At 46.1% G+C, this 13,519-nt stretch overlaps 1 protein-coding gene across 3 annotated transcripts in view; it reads left to right on the top strand.

The window, feature by feature from the left end:
• NBAS (NBAS subunit of NRZ tethering complex) overlaps positions 1-13,519 on the top strand; it is a 1,316,984-nt gene that overhangs the window by 536,520 nt on the left and 766,945 nt on the right. For all 3 annotated transcript variants that reach the window (XM_063915380.1, XM_063915382.1, XM_063915381.1), the window contains one exon: positions 1,971-2,084. In XM_063915380.1, coding sequence (XP_063771450.1) covers positions 1,971-2,084 — 114 coding nt within the window. The remainder of the gene's footprint in view (positions 1-1,970; positions 2,085-13,519) is intronic.

The following is a 13,519-nucleotide window of genomic DNA, read 5'->3' on the forward strand; positions in this document are numbered from 1 at the left end:
TTATGTAATAGATAAGGGGCTATAGGAAGTTATGTGATAGATAAAGGGCTATAGGAAGTTATGTAATAGATAAGGGGCTATAGGAAGTTATGTAATAGATAAGGGGCTATAGGAAGTTATGTAATAGATAAGGGGCTATAGGAAGTTATGTAATAGATAAGGGGCTATAGGAAGTTATGTAATAGATAAGGGGCTATAGGAAGTTATGTGATAGATAAGGGGCTATAGGAAGTTCTGTAATAGATAAGGGGCTATAGGAAGTTATGTAATAGATAAGGGGCTATAGGAAGTTATGTAATAGATAAGGGGCTATAGGAAGTTATGTAATAGATAAGGGGCTATAGGAAGTTATGTAATATATAAGAGGCTATAGGAAGTTATGTAATAGATAAGGGGCTATAGGAAGTTATGTGATAGATAAAGGGCTATAGGAAGTTCTGTAATAGATAAGGGGCTATAGGAAGTTATGTAATAGATAAGGGGCTATAGGAAGTTATGTAATAGATAAGGGGCTATAGGAAGTTATGTAATAGATAAGGGGCTATAGGAAGTTATGTAATAGATAAGGGGCTATAGGAAGTTATGTAATAGATAAGGGGCTATAGGAAGTTATGTAATAGATAAGGGGCTATAGGAAGTTATGTAATAGATAAGGGGCTATAGGAAGTTATGTAATAGATAAGGGGCTATAGGAAGTTATGTAATAGATAAAGGGCTATAGGAAGTTATGTAATAGATAAAGGGCTATAGGAAGTTATGTAATAGATAAGGGGCTATAGGAAGTTATGTAATAGATAAGGGGCTATAGGAAGTTATGTAATAGATAAGGGGCTATAGGAAGTTATGTAATAGATAAAGGGCTATAGGAAGTTATGTAATAGATAAGGGGCTATAGGAAGTTATGTAATAGATAAAGGGCTATAGGAAGTTATGTAATAGATAAAGGGCTATAGGAAGTTATGTAATAGATAAGGGGCTATAGGAAGTTATGTAATAGATAAGGGGCTATAGGAAGTTATGTAATAGATAAGGGGCTATAGGAAGTTATGTAATAGATAAAGGGCTATAGGAAGTTATGTAATAGATAAGGGGCTATAGGAAGTTATGTAATAGATAAGGGGCTATAGGAAGTTATGTAATAGATAAAGGGCTATAGGAAGTTATGTAATAGATAAGGGGCTATAGGAAGTTATGTAATAGATAAGGGGCTATAGGAAGTTATGTAATAGATAAGGGGCTATAGGAAGTTATGTAATAGATAAGGGGCTATAGGAAGTTCTGTAATAGATAAGGGGCTATAGGAAGTTATGTAATAGATAAAGGGCTATAGGAAGTTATGTAATAGATAAAGGGCTATAGGAAGTTATGTAATAGATAAGGGGCTATAGGAAGTTATGTAATAGATAAGGGGCTATAGGAAGTTATGTAATAGATAAGGGGCTATAGGAAGTTATGTAATAGATAAGGGGCTATAGGAAGTTCTGTAATAGATAAGGGGCTATAGGAAGTTATGTAATAGATAAGGGGCTATAGGAAGTTATGTAATAGATAAGGGGCTATAGGAAGTTATGTAATAGATAAGGGGCTATAGGAAGTTCTGTAATAGATAAGGGGCTATAGGAAGTTATGTAATAGATAAGGGCGCAGGCTTATGAAGTCCAAGTAGGTTTTTCTGACCCAATTTTTTAAATAAAAATATGAGTGGGACATTCTAGTAAGTAAGTAGCTAGTAAGTCCTTGTTGTTTATCAAAAGACATGAGACACATAACAATGTTTTACAAACCATTTTAATAACAATTTTGGGGGGGAGTTGAATAAAACCATTTGCTTGTTTCCATTCATTTATTCTGTATTAGCTGCACATATGTGTTTTTTTTATTTTTTATTTAAACAGTACACTTGTCACTGAAACTTTAATCAGTACTTAACGGTATGTGTAATCTGTGTCTCTCTCTCCTTGTCCTCACAGTGCGCTTGTGTTCCAGCCGGCTCAGCCTCATCAAGAAGTGTATTTCTCAGTCCCAGACCAGCTACAAGCAGTCAGCAAAACTGCTGGCTCTGGCACGGCTGCTGAGAGTTGCAGGTAAGTGGCTCCAATCAGTGAAGTGCAGTATCTTTCTGGATGCGCATCACTTGACAGCACAGGCTAATTATCCGCATGTGGGGCTGTAGAAAGTTTCAGGTGATCGATAGTAAAGATCGGATGCTGTGGAGGGAAAGCTAATGCACTGGCCGATCCGCGCTGCTGTCTGATCAGTCGTCTTATGTCGTTTTTACACTTGGACTGGACTTGTTCGTCTGTGTTTTAGGTGTCTGCTTTCTCCTAGAGCCTATGGCAATCCAGCTGTTTTGAAATTTCAAGGGCCAGCATGCCCCGCCAACCGTATGCCATGCTGGGATTTGTATGTACACACAGCTGGCGGCTCGGAGGTTGCATGTACCTGATATAAGTAATATATGTATGTTCAGTTTACCTGTTTCAATAACTGGTGAAGCATGCTGAGACTTGTAGTTTCTCTGTAGCTGGACAGCCACAGTGTGGCCATCTGGTAAAATATACCTGTATCTTCTATAAATATCACGAGAAGAACATTTTAAATACCCCCAGAGTGAAACGTAGAATACTAAAGTCAATGGCTAAGGGGCCTATGTATTGATAATCAGGGTACCGCTGCAATAATTAACAATCTGCATTGCAGCATATATTTTCATATTGAATGAAAATGTCCCCACTATGCACTAAAGTTCACCCGCAGGGACAGTGCTATCCCTGCGACTTATATCCCTAGCATTTTGGAGAAGTCTTTCACATTGGCAGCAGACTCCTGCGTGGTAATCTGATACTGCACATGCATACTCCTCTGCTGGATGGAGGCTGCGGGAGAGGGATCGGAAGATTCCTCTCCTGCGCTAAACCACTATAGGCTTAAAGCGTTTTTCACCAGCAGAAGATGGTGTAAACTAAAGGTGCCAAACTTTACTTTGCTTATGGGTACTGTACATACTGTAGGGATCATCGTAGTCCCCTTTGATAATAATGGGGACTGCAATATGCAGTGCTAACTAGACGCATGCAGGAGATTTCTTTGAAAGAAGCAGTTTATACAATTATGCAGAAACTGCCATGTCTACAGACTTTTATGAGTAAAAATGCTTGATAAATAGACCCCTAATTCACTTTTTGCCAATGCATAGCCCTATTGAATATATACACACGTGTATGTATGTATGTATGTATGTATGTATGTACTGTATGTATTATGTGTGTGTTCTGTCTGAACCTTATTAGTTTAAAATTAGTATAGGTTCACTTATTACTGTTGTTTAAGCAATATTGGTGCATTATATACTTGCATATATTAACCTCAGGATCCTGAGTTGCGCTGTATGGGGGTCATTCCAAGTTGATCGCACAATGCTGATTTTTGCTGCGATAAGGTCTCTACTGCGCATGCGTATGCACCGCAATGCGCACGCGCATCGTACAGGTACAATGCGGATCATTGCTGAGCGATGGATTTAGCGAAGAATCCATACGCAAAGCCGATCACAAGAAGATTGACAGGAAGAGGGCGTTTGAGTGTCAACTGACCGTTTTCTGGGAGCGGTAGGGAAAACACAGGCGTGTCCAAGCGTTTGGAGGGTGGCTGTGTGAAGTCAGTTCCGGCACCAAAAAGACTGAAGTGATCGCAAGTGCTGAGTAAGTTCAGACCTACTCAGAAACTGCACAAAATGTTTTTCTCTTACGTCCTAGAGGATGCTGGGGACTCCAAAAGGACCATGGGGTATAGACGGGATCCGCAGGAGCTTGGGCACACTGAAAAGACTTTGACTGGGTGTGAACTGGCTCCTCCCTCTAAGCCTCTCCTCCAGACCTCAGTTAGACTTTGTGCCCAGGCGTGACTGGACACACACTAGGGGAGCTCTACGGAGTTTCTCTGCAGCGTGGGACTGAGGGGAGAGAAGTCAGACCTACTTCTACTTAGTTAAGGGCTCTGCTTCTTAGGCTACTGGACACCATTAGCTCCAGAGGGTTCGATCACTTGGTTCGCCTAGCTGCTTGTTCCCGGAGCCACGTCGTCACCACCCTCACAGAAGCCAGAAGAAAGAAGCTGGGTGAGTATGTGAAGATCCGAAGACATCAGACGGCAGAAGACTTCAGTAACGAGGTTGCAGGGCAGCGGTAGCACTGCGCTCCATGCTCCCACACACTTCACCAACGGCACTTGTGGGTGCAGGGCGCTGGGGGGGAAGGGCCCTGGGCAGCATGTTACTGGGGTCTTAAAGGGCTGGCAGACAGGCATTTTCGGTGCCCGGGCACCGTTTTCCATACCCCCGCCAGCATAGCAGTTTGAATTTGTGCAGGACTGAAGCGCGCCGGGAAGGGGCGGGACTTAGCCGCACAGCTCACCAGCGCCATTTTCTCTCATCCACAGCCGCTGCTTGAGACGCTGGCCCGGGACCTCCAAGCTCCATTCAAGTAGAAGGGAGCAAATTGGGGGGGGGGGGGGGGGGGGGCACAGATATTTGATGCTTATATTTTAATTAAGAGCAGCGCTTTTCCACATATATTGTTTGGTGTGATATATGGGCGCTGGGGTGTGAGCTGGCATACTCCCTCTGTGTTTTCTCTCTCCAGTCATCCTTGTGGGTCTGTCCCCTAGCTGAGGCAAAGTGTGTGTGTGGGTGTGTCGGTACTACGTGTCGGCATGTCTGAGGCCAAGTGTTACTACCCGGAGGAGGTTGCTGGGGGCGCAGAAACAGGACTGGAGATGGCTCTGTCGGCACAGCCGACACTTGATTTGGTTACGATGTTAAGTGCACTTAATGCAAATGTGGCCTCATTGTCTAAGAGATTGGATAAATCGGAGTCTCAGACACAAGTGTGGAGGAAATCCATGGAGGATGCTTTGACTCAGGTGCAGGCACCGTCAGGGTCACAAAAGCGTTCGTTTACCCAGATGGTAGATACGGATACCGACACGGATTCTGATTCCGATGTCGACTTCAATGAGGCTACTTTACACCCAAGGCTAGTTAAGAGTATTCAGTACATGATTGTGGCTATTAAAGATGTTTTACGTATCCTTGACGAACCTGCGGTGCAGGAAACAAGGATTTGTTTGTTTAAAGGGAAAAGGCCTGAGGTGAAATCTCCCCCCTCTCATGAAATGAATGCTCTTTGTGAAAAGGCTTGGGAGTCGCCGGACAAGAGGTGGCAGATTCCCAAGAGAATTTTCATGGCGTATCCTTTCCCCTCTGATGACAGGGAAAAATGGGAGTCGTCTCCGAATGTCGACAAGGCCCTATCCTGTTTGTCTAAGAAGATGGCGCTTCCGTCCCCTGACACGGCAGCTCTCAAGGATCCGGCGGATCGTAAGCTGGAGACGTCTTTGAAGGCCATTTTCGCTAATACGGGTGCTTTACTCAGACCTGCTGTGGCTCGGTATGGGTGAGTAGTGCTATTGCTAAATAGGCTGATAATTTAGCTTCTGATATGGATACCCTTGATAAAGATAATATTCTTTTGACTCTTGGTTATATCAAGGACGCTGCAGATTACCTGAAGGATGCGGCGAGGGATGTTGGTCTCTTGGGATCAAGAGCCAATGCCATGGCGATCTCGGCCAGGAGGGCGCTGTGGATCCATCAATGGAATGCTGATGCCGACTCCAAGAAAGCTATGGAAGCTCTCCCCTTCAAAGGTAGTGTCTTGTTTGGTGACGGCCTGACTGACCTGGTGTCTACCGCGACTGCGGGTAAGTCATCTTTTCTTCCTTATGTTCCCACACAAACAGAAAAAGGCACCCCATCAGCAGATGCAGTCCTTTCGTCCAAATAAATACAAGCGAGGAAAAGGTTCATCCTTCCTCGCTTCAAAGGGTAGAGGAAGGGGAAGAAAGTTGCCTGCAGTATCAGGCGCCCAGGACCAAAAGTCCTCCCCCACCTCTACCAAGTCCACCGCATGACGCTGGGGCTCCCCTGTGGGAGTCCGGACCGGTGGGGGGCCGTCTGCGGATCTTCAGTCAGGTCTGGGTTCAATCAGGCCTGGATCCTTAGGTCCTAGAAATAGTGTCTCAGGGATATAGGCTGGAGTTTCAGGAGATGCCCCCTCACCGTTTTTTCATTTCGGCCTTGCCAGTGTCTCTTCCGGACAGGGAGGTGGTGAAGGCAGCAATACAAAAGTTGTGTCAACAGAAGGTCATTGTTCCCGTTCCCCCGACCCAACGGGGGAAGGGGTTCTACTCGAGCCTCTTTGTTGTACAGAAGCCGGACGGTTCGGTCATACCAATTCTGAACCTAAAATCCCTCAATCCATACATGAAAATTTTCAAGTTCAAGATGGAATCTCTTCGAGCTGTGATTTCCAGCCTAGAAGGGGGGGGATTTATGGTGTCAGTCAACATAAAGGATGCCTACTTACACGTCCCGATATATCCTCCGCACAAGCTTTCCTCAGGTTTGCGATACAGGATTGTATTACCAATTTCAGACGTTGCCGTTTGGGCTTTCCACGGCCCCAAGGATTTTCACCAAAGTCATGGCGGATATGATGGTTCTCCTTCGCAAACAAGGGGTTACAATTATCCCGTACTTGGACAATCTCCTGATAAAGGCGAGGTCCAAGGAACAATTGTTAAGAAATGTGGATTTGTCTCTGTCGGTTCTGCGACAACACGGTTGGGTTCTAAATTTGCCAAAGTTTCAGTTGATTCCGACCACTCGGCTGCCCTTTTTGGGCATAATTCTGGACACAGAGTTACGGAGAGTGTTTCTTCCGGAAGACAAAGCTCTGGAACTACAGACAATGGTCAGGGAGCGTCTGAGGTCGACAAGTGTGTCGATTCATCAATGTACTCGGGTTCTGGGGAAAATGGTTGCGGCGTACGAAGCCATTCCGTTTGGCAGGTTTCATGCCCGGGTGTTTCAGTGGGATCTGCTGAGCAAATGGTCTGGGTTTCATCTGCACATGCACCGGAAAATAAGTCTATCTTCCAGGGCCAGGATTTTCTCTCCTGTGGTGGCTACAAAGCTCTCACCTCCTAGGAGTGTGCCGGTTCGGAATCCAGGACTGGGTCCTACTGACAACAGATGCAAGTTTCCGAGGCTGGGGCGCAGTCACCCAAGGAAGAAATTTCCAGGGGAAATGGTCAGACCAGGAATCTTGTCTCCACATAAATGTTCTCGAGTTAAGAGCCATTTACAACGGCCTGCTACAAGCAAAGAGCCTTCTTCAGGGTCGACCTGTCCTGATCCAGGCGGACAATATAACAGCGGTGGCGCATATAAACCATCAAGGCGGAACAAGGAGCAGGGCGGCTATGGTGGAAGCCACAAGAATCCTTCGCTGGACGGAACAGCACGTGAACGCTCTGTCAGCAGTCTTCCTCCCGGGAGTGGACAACTGGGAAGCAGACTTCCTCAGCAGACACGATCTCCATCCGGGAGAGTGGGCTGTTCATCAAGAGGTATTTGCAGAAGTGACGAAGCATTGGGGAATTCCTTTGATAGACATGATGGCGTCTCGCCTCAACAAGAAGCTTCCGAGGTATTGTTCCAGGTCAAGGGACCCCCAAGTCAGTGCAGTGGACGCCCTGGTGACTCCTTGGGTGTTTCAGTCGGTGTATGTGTTCCCTCCACTTCCTCTCATTCCAAAGGTGCTGGGAATCATTCGACGAGCAAGGGTTCAGGCGATTCTCGTTCCAGATTGGCTACGCAGGGCCTGGTATCCGGATCTTCAGGAATTACTAGTGGAAGATCCTTGGCCGCTTCCTCTAAGAGAGGACCTGTTATTGCAGGGACCATGCGTGTTTCCGGACTTACCGCAGCTGCGTTTGATGGCATGGAAGTTGAGCGCCAAATCTTAGCTCGAAAAGGTATTCCTGGGGAAGTCATCCCCACTCTCCTTAAGGCTAGGAAGGAGGTTACGGCGAAACATTATCACCGTATTTGGAGAAAGTATGTTTCGTGGTGTGAGACCAAAACTGCTCCTGTGGAGGAATTTCACTTGGGCCGGTTTCTCCATTTTCTGCAGGCAGGCGTCGATGCAGGCCTGAAATTAGGTTCCATCAAAGTGCAAATTTCGGCTTTATCTATTTTCTTTCAAAAGGAATTGGCTGTCCTCCCAGAGGTTCAGACTTTTGTGAAGGGAGTGATGCATATCCATCCTCCATTTGTCCCCCCTGTGGCGCCGTGGGATCTTGAAGTGGTGTTGCAGTTTCTTATGTCTCCCTGGTTTGAACCTTTGCATACGGTTGAGTTAAAGTTTCTCACTTGGAAGGTAGTCATGCTTCTGGCTCTGGCGTCTGCCAGGCGAGTGTCAGAGTTGGCGGCCTTATCTCACAAGAGTCCATACTTGATTTTCCATTCGGATAGAGCAGAATTGAGGACTCATCAACAATTTCTGCCGAAGGTGGTTTCTTCGTTTCACATTAACCAACCTATTGTGGTACCTGTGGCTACGGATGCTGTGGCAGTTCCAAAGTCTCTTGATGTTGTAAGAGCTTTGAAAATTTACGTCGCCAGAACGGCTCTTGCCAGGAAAACAGAGGCTCTGTTTGTCCTGTATGCTTCCAACAAGATTGGAAATCCTGCTTCTAAGCAGACTATTGCACGCTGGATTTGTAGTACGATTCAGCAAGCTCATTCTTCGGCTGGGCTACTGGTGCCGAAGTCAGTAAAGCCCATTCTACCAGAAAAGTGGGCTCGTCTTGGGCGGCTGCCCGAGGGGTCTCGGCACTTCAGCTTTGCTGAGCAGCTACGTGGTCGGGTTCAAACACCTTTGCTAAGTTTTACAAGTTTGATACCCTGGCTGATGAGGACCTCATGTTTGCTCAATCGGTGCTGCAGAGTCGTTCGCACTCTCCCGCCCGTTCTGGAGCTTTGGTATAGACCCCATGGTCCTTTTGGAGTCCCCAGCATCCTCTACGACGTAAGAGAAAATAGGATTTTAGTACCTACCGGTAAATCCTTTTTCTCCTAGTCCGTAGAGGATGCTGGGCACCCGTCCCAGTGCGGACTGTTACTTGCAGTGTATTTTTGCTTGTTAAATTCGTTTACACACGGGTTGTGTATTTGTTGTATACAGCTTGTTGCTGTTGTTAATTCATACTGTTATCTGGTTTCCTGATACTCCGGTTGTACGGTATGTTTGTGGTGTAGGCTGGTAGGTTTTCTCGCCCTTAGTTTAAACAAAAATCCTTTCCTCGAAATGTCCGTCTCTCCTGGGCACAGTTCCTATAACTGAGGTCTGGAGGAGGGGCATAGAGGGAGGAGACAGTTCACACCCAGTCAAAGTCTTTTCAGTGTGCCCAAGCTCCTGCGGATCCCGTCCATACCCCATGGTCCCTTTGGAGTCCCCAGCATCCTCTACGGACTAGGAGAAAAGGATTTACCGGTAGGTACTAAAATCCTATTTTTGTAGAGCTCGGCTGCACAGGCGTTCGCACACTTGCAGAGCGAAAATACACTCCCCCGTGGGCGGCGACTATGTGTTTGCACGGCTGCTAAAAACAGCTAGCGAGCGATCAACTCGGAATGAGGGCCTATATGTCCACAGGATACCCTTAATTTGTCCAGACATTCAGTCGTCATAGGGCGGAAAAAATAAATAAATGACGATACAGTAATTTCCACAAGACTGCACTATTTCAGTCAGAGAATTAACATATAATACAGTTTGTTCATAATGTAAATAGTATATGAAAATTCTTGAATTAATAATAGTGTTGAATGTGCACCTGGGAAGCTGTCTCATGGGGTTTAGTATGATTTACCTACAATCAAAATCCCGCTGGTCAAAATACCAACATTTAAAATGCGATAGGTCACAAAGTCGACTCAATTGTTTCATTTTGTGTGTGTGTATGTCGACATGGACACGGTATAAGTGTACCGCGTCCCCCCACATGGCTCGCTGCACTCGCCATGCTTCTGCACGGTGCCTCACTGCACTCGGCACACTATTATATTCCCCCTCCAGGTCCACTGGGATGGTAAAGTGTGAACAAGTCGGTTTCAGTGAAAAAATCATGAAAAACCCATGTCGACTTTTTGACCTGTTGACATTTAAATGTCGGTATTTTGACCTTGTCAGTATTTTAAATGTCGGTATTTTGACCATCGGTCAGTGGTTGTCGGGATTTTGACCGTTGGGATTTTGATTGTAGGTAAATTTACTGTGTCCCGTCTCAAGTTTGTAGCAATATTCATGTGGGGTTGTCCTCTACTCCAAATAACATGTTCCTCCTCCTTCACAAAGATTTGGTTCATCATATTATCGTAAGACACACAAGAGGTTGCTTTCAACAGTGGCGGATCCAGGGGGTTGTGTCTCTGGCCGCACACTGTACTGAAATGTCTTGTGGCCCAGAGGCAGAGAGAGGATCATTCCCGGCAGCAGCCTAACCTTAAATCATGAGGCCACATAGGCTGGTGGATGGCGATAGTCATCCACCAATCAGGTAGAAGGAAGTGGCGGGACAATGCTATATCACCACTGCTGGTTGTTAGAGCATACAGTATCTCTTTGTGTCTGACAAATGGATTGATTTAGATTTGCACGGAATCATTTTTGATGACGCATCTTGGTGAAAAATTGCTTTGCGACATATGAACACACATTTTTAGAGTTGCTTGAATCCTGCAGTTAAAACTCCAGGCACTTGAAGAGTTGGGTGAGGGACATTCTTGTGCTAATACTACTCTGAAAGGTTGTACCGGTTCGAGTTCAGTACACACTTTTGATAAGCAGCTTGAGTAACACAGATCTGGATAGACAAGTACAAGGTGGAAGTGTTGCACTGAAATAAACCCGGGACACATTTTTCGATGGTGATTGATGCATCTTTGCATCGGACATAATTGGGTACGCACATTATGTTCCAGGTTAGTGGAAGTAGTGTGATTTTGGCGATATAGCTGCACATTTTAAAGTGGTAATGTTTCCTGAGGAAAAAAAAAAACCTGCCACAAAAAAAAAGGGGGGTTGCTTCTCAATCCTGGCGCCAATTATACCAACAGCCCTACTAACCTTAAAGAGAATGTAAGCTCATAAAAATGAGTAGGTAATCCCAGTGGCTCGGTATGGCTGATAAAGAGAGATTTCCTCCCCGACATACATATGCAAAGTGAACATAAACACATACAGTAGAACTTGTGTAAGAGGTTACTGAGCAAAACCAGTGTTTACACACTCAAATAAATTACTTTGTAACTTTCCTTTGGTGACACTGTGAATTTATGTAGGTGGAGATAGCGCCACAATGATATATTTTTCTCTATCGTCCTAGTGGATGCTGGGGTTCCTGAAAGGACCATGGGGAATAGCGGCTCCGCAGGAGACAGGGCACAAAAGTAAAGCTTTCCGATCAGGTGGTGTGCACTGGCTCCTCCCCCTATGACCCTCCTCCAAGCCAGTTAGATTTTTGTGCCCGGCCGAGAAGGGTGCAATCTAGGTGGCTCTCCTAAAGAACTGCTTAGAAAAGTTTAGCTTAGGTTTTTTATTTTACAGTGAGTCCTGCTGGCAACAGGATCACTGCAACGAGGGACTTAGGGGAGAAGAAGTGAACTCACCTGCGTGCAGGATGGATTGGCTTCTTGGCTACTGGACATTAGCTCCAGAGGGACGATCACAGGTACAGCCTGGATGGTCACCGGAGCCTTGCCGCCGGCCCCCTTGCAGATGCTGAAGTAAGAAGAGGTCCAGAATCGGCGGCAGAAGACTCCTCAGTCTTCTAAAGGTAGCGCACAGCACTGCAGCTGTGCGCCATTTTCCTCTCAGCACACTTCACACGGCAGTCACTGAGGGTGCAGGGCGCTGGGAGGGGGGCGCCCTGGGAGGCAAATGAATACCTATTTTGGCTAAAAATACCTCACATATAGCCTCCGGAGGCTATATGGAGATATTTAACCCCTGCCAGAATCCGTTAAGAGCGGGAGACGAGGCCGCCGAAAAAGGGGCGGGGCCTATCTCCTCAGCACACAGCGCCATTTTCCCTCACAGAAAGGCTGGAGGGAAGGCTCCCAGGCTCTCCCCTGCACTGCACTACAGAAACAGGGTTAAAACAGAGAGGGGGGGCACTAATTTGGCGATATGCTTATATATTAAGATGCTATAAGGGAAAACACTTATATAAGGTTGTCCCTATATAATTATAGCGTTTTTGGTGTGTGCTGGCAAACTCTCCCTCTGTCTCTCCAAAGGGCTAGTGGGTCCTGTCCTCTATCAGAGCATTCCCTGTGTGTGTGCTGTGTGTCGGTACGTGTGTGTCGACATGTAGGAGGACGATGTTGGTGAGGAGGCGGAGCAATTGCCTGTAATGGTGATGTCACTCTCTAGGGAGTCGACACCGGAATGGATGGCTTATTTAGGAAATTACGTGATAATGTCAACACGCTGCAAGGTCGGTTGACGACATGAGACGGCCGACAAACAATTAGTACCGGTCCAGACGTCTCAAAAACACCGTCAGGGGTTTTAAAACGCCCGTTTACTTTAGTCGGTCGACACAGACACAGACAGGGACACTGAATCCAGTGTCGACGGTGAATAAACAAACGTATTCCTTATTAGGGCCACACGTTAAAGGCAATGAAGGAGGTGTTACATATTTCTGATACTACAAGTACCACAAAAGAGGGTATTATGTGGGATGTGAAAAAACTACCATAGTTTTTCCTGAATCAGATAAATTAAATAAAGTGTGTGATGATGCGTGGGTTCCCCCCGATAGAAAATTATGGGCGGTATACCCTTTCCCGCCAGAAGTTAGGGCGCGTTGGGAAACACCCCTTAGGGTGGATAAGGCGCTCACACGCTTATCAAAACAAGTGGCGGTACCGTCTATAGATAGGGCCGTCCTCAAGGACCAGCTGACAGGAGGCTGGAAAATATCATAAAAAGTATATACACACATACTGGTGTTATACTGCGACCAGCGATCGCCTCAGCCTGGATGTGCAGAGCTGGGGTGGCTTGGTCGGATTCCCTGACTAAAAATATTGATACCCTTGACAGGGACAGTATTTTATTGACTATAGAGCATTTAAAGGATGCATTTCTATATATGCGAGATGCACAGAGGGATATTTGCACTCTGGCATCATGAGTAAATGCGATGTCCATAACTGCCAGAAGATGTTATGGACACGACAGTGGTCAGGTGATGCAGATTCCAAACGGCACAAAGGTGTATTGCCGTATAAAGGAAGAGGAGTTATTTGGGGTCGGTCCATCGGACCTGGTGGCCACGGCAACTGCTGGAAAATCCACCGTTTTTTACCCTAAGTCACATCTCTGCAGAAAAAGACACCGTCTTTTCAGCCTCAGTCCTCTCGTCCCTATAAGATCATATCTGCCCAGGGATAGAGGAAAGGGAAGAAGACTGCAGCAGGCAGCCCATTCCCAGGAACAGAAGCGTTCCACCGCTTCTGACAAGTTCTCAGCATGGCGCTGAGACCGTACAGGACCCCTGGATCCTACAAGTAGTATCCCGGGGGTACAGATTGGAATGTCGA

The sequence above is a fragment of the Pseudophryne corroboree genome, chromosome 4 (genome assembly GCF_028390025.1).
Source record: "Pseudophryne corroboree isolate aPseCor3 chromosome 4, aPseCor3.hap2, whole genome shotgun sequence".
NCBI lineage: Eukaryota > Metazoa > Chordata > Amphibia > Anura > Myobatrachidae > Pseudophryne > Pseudophryne corroboree.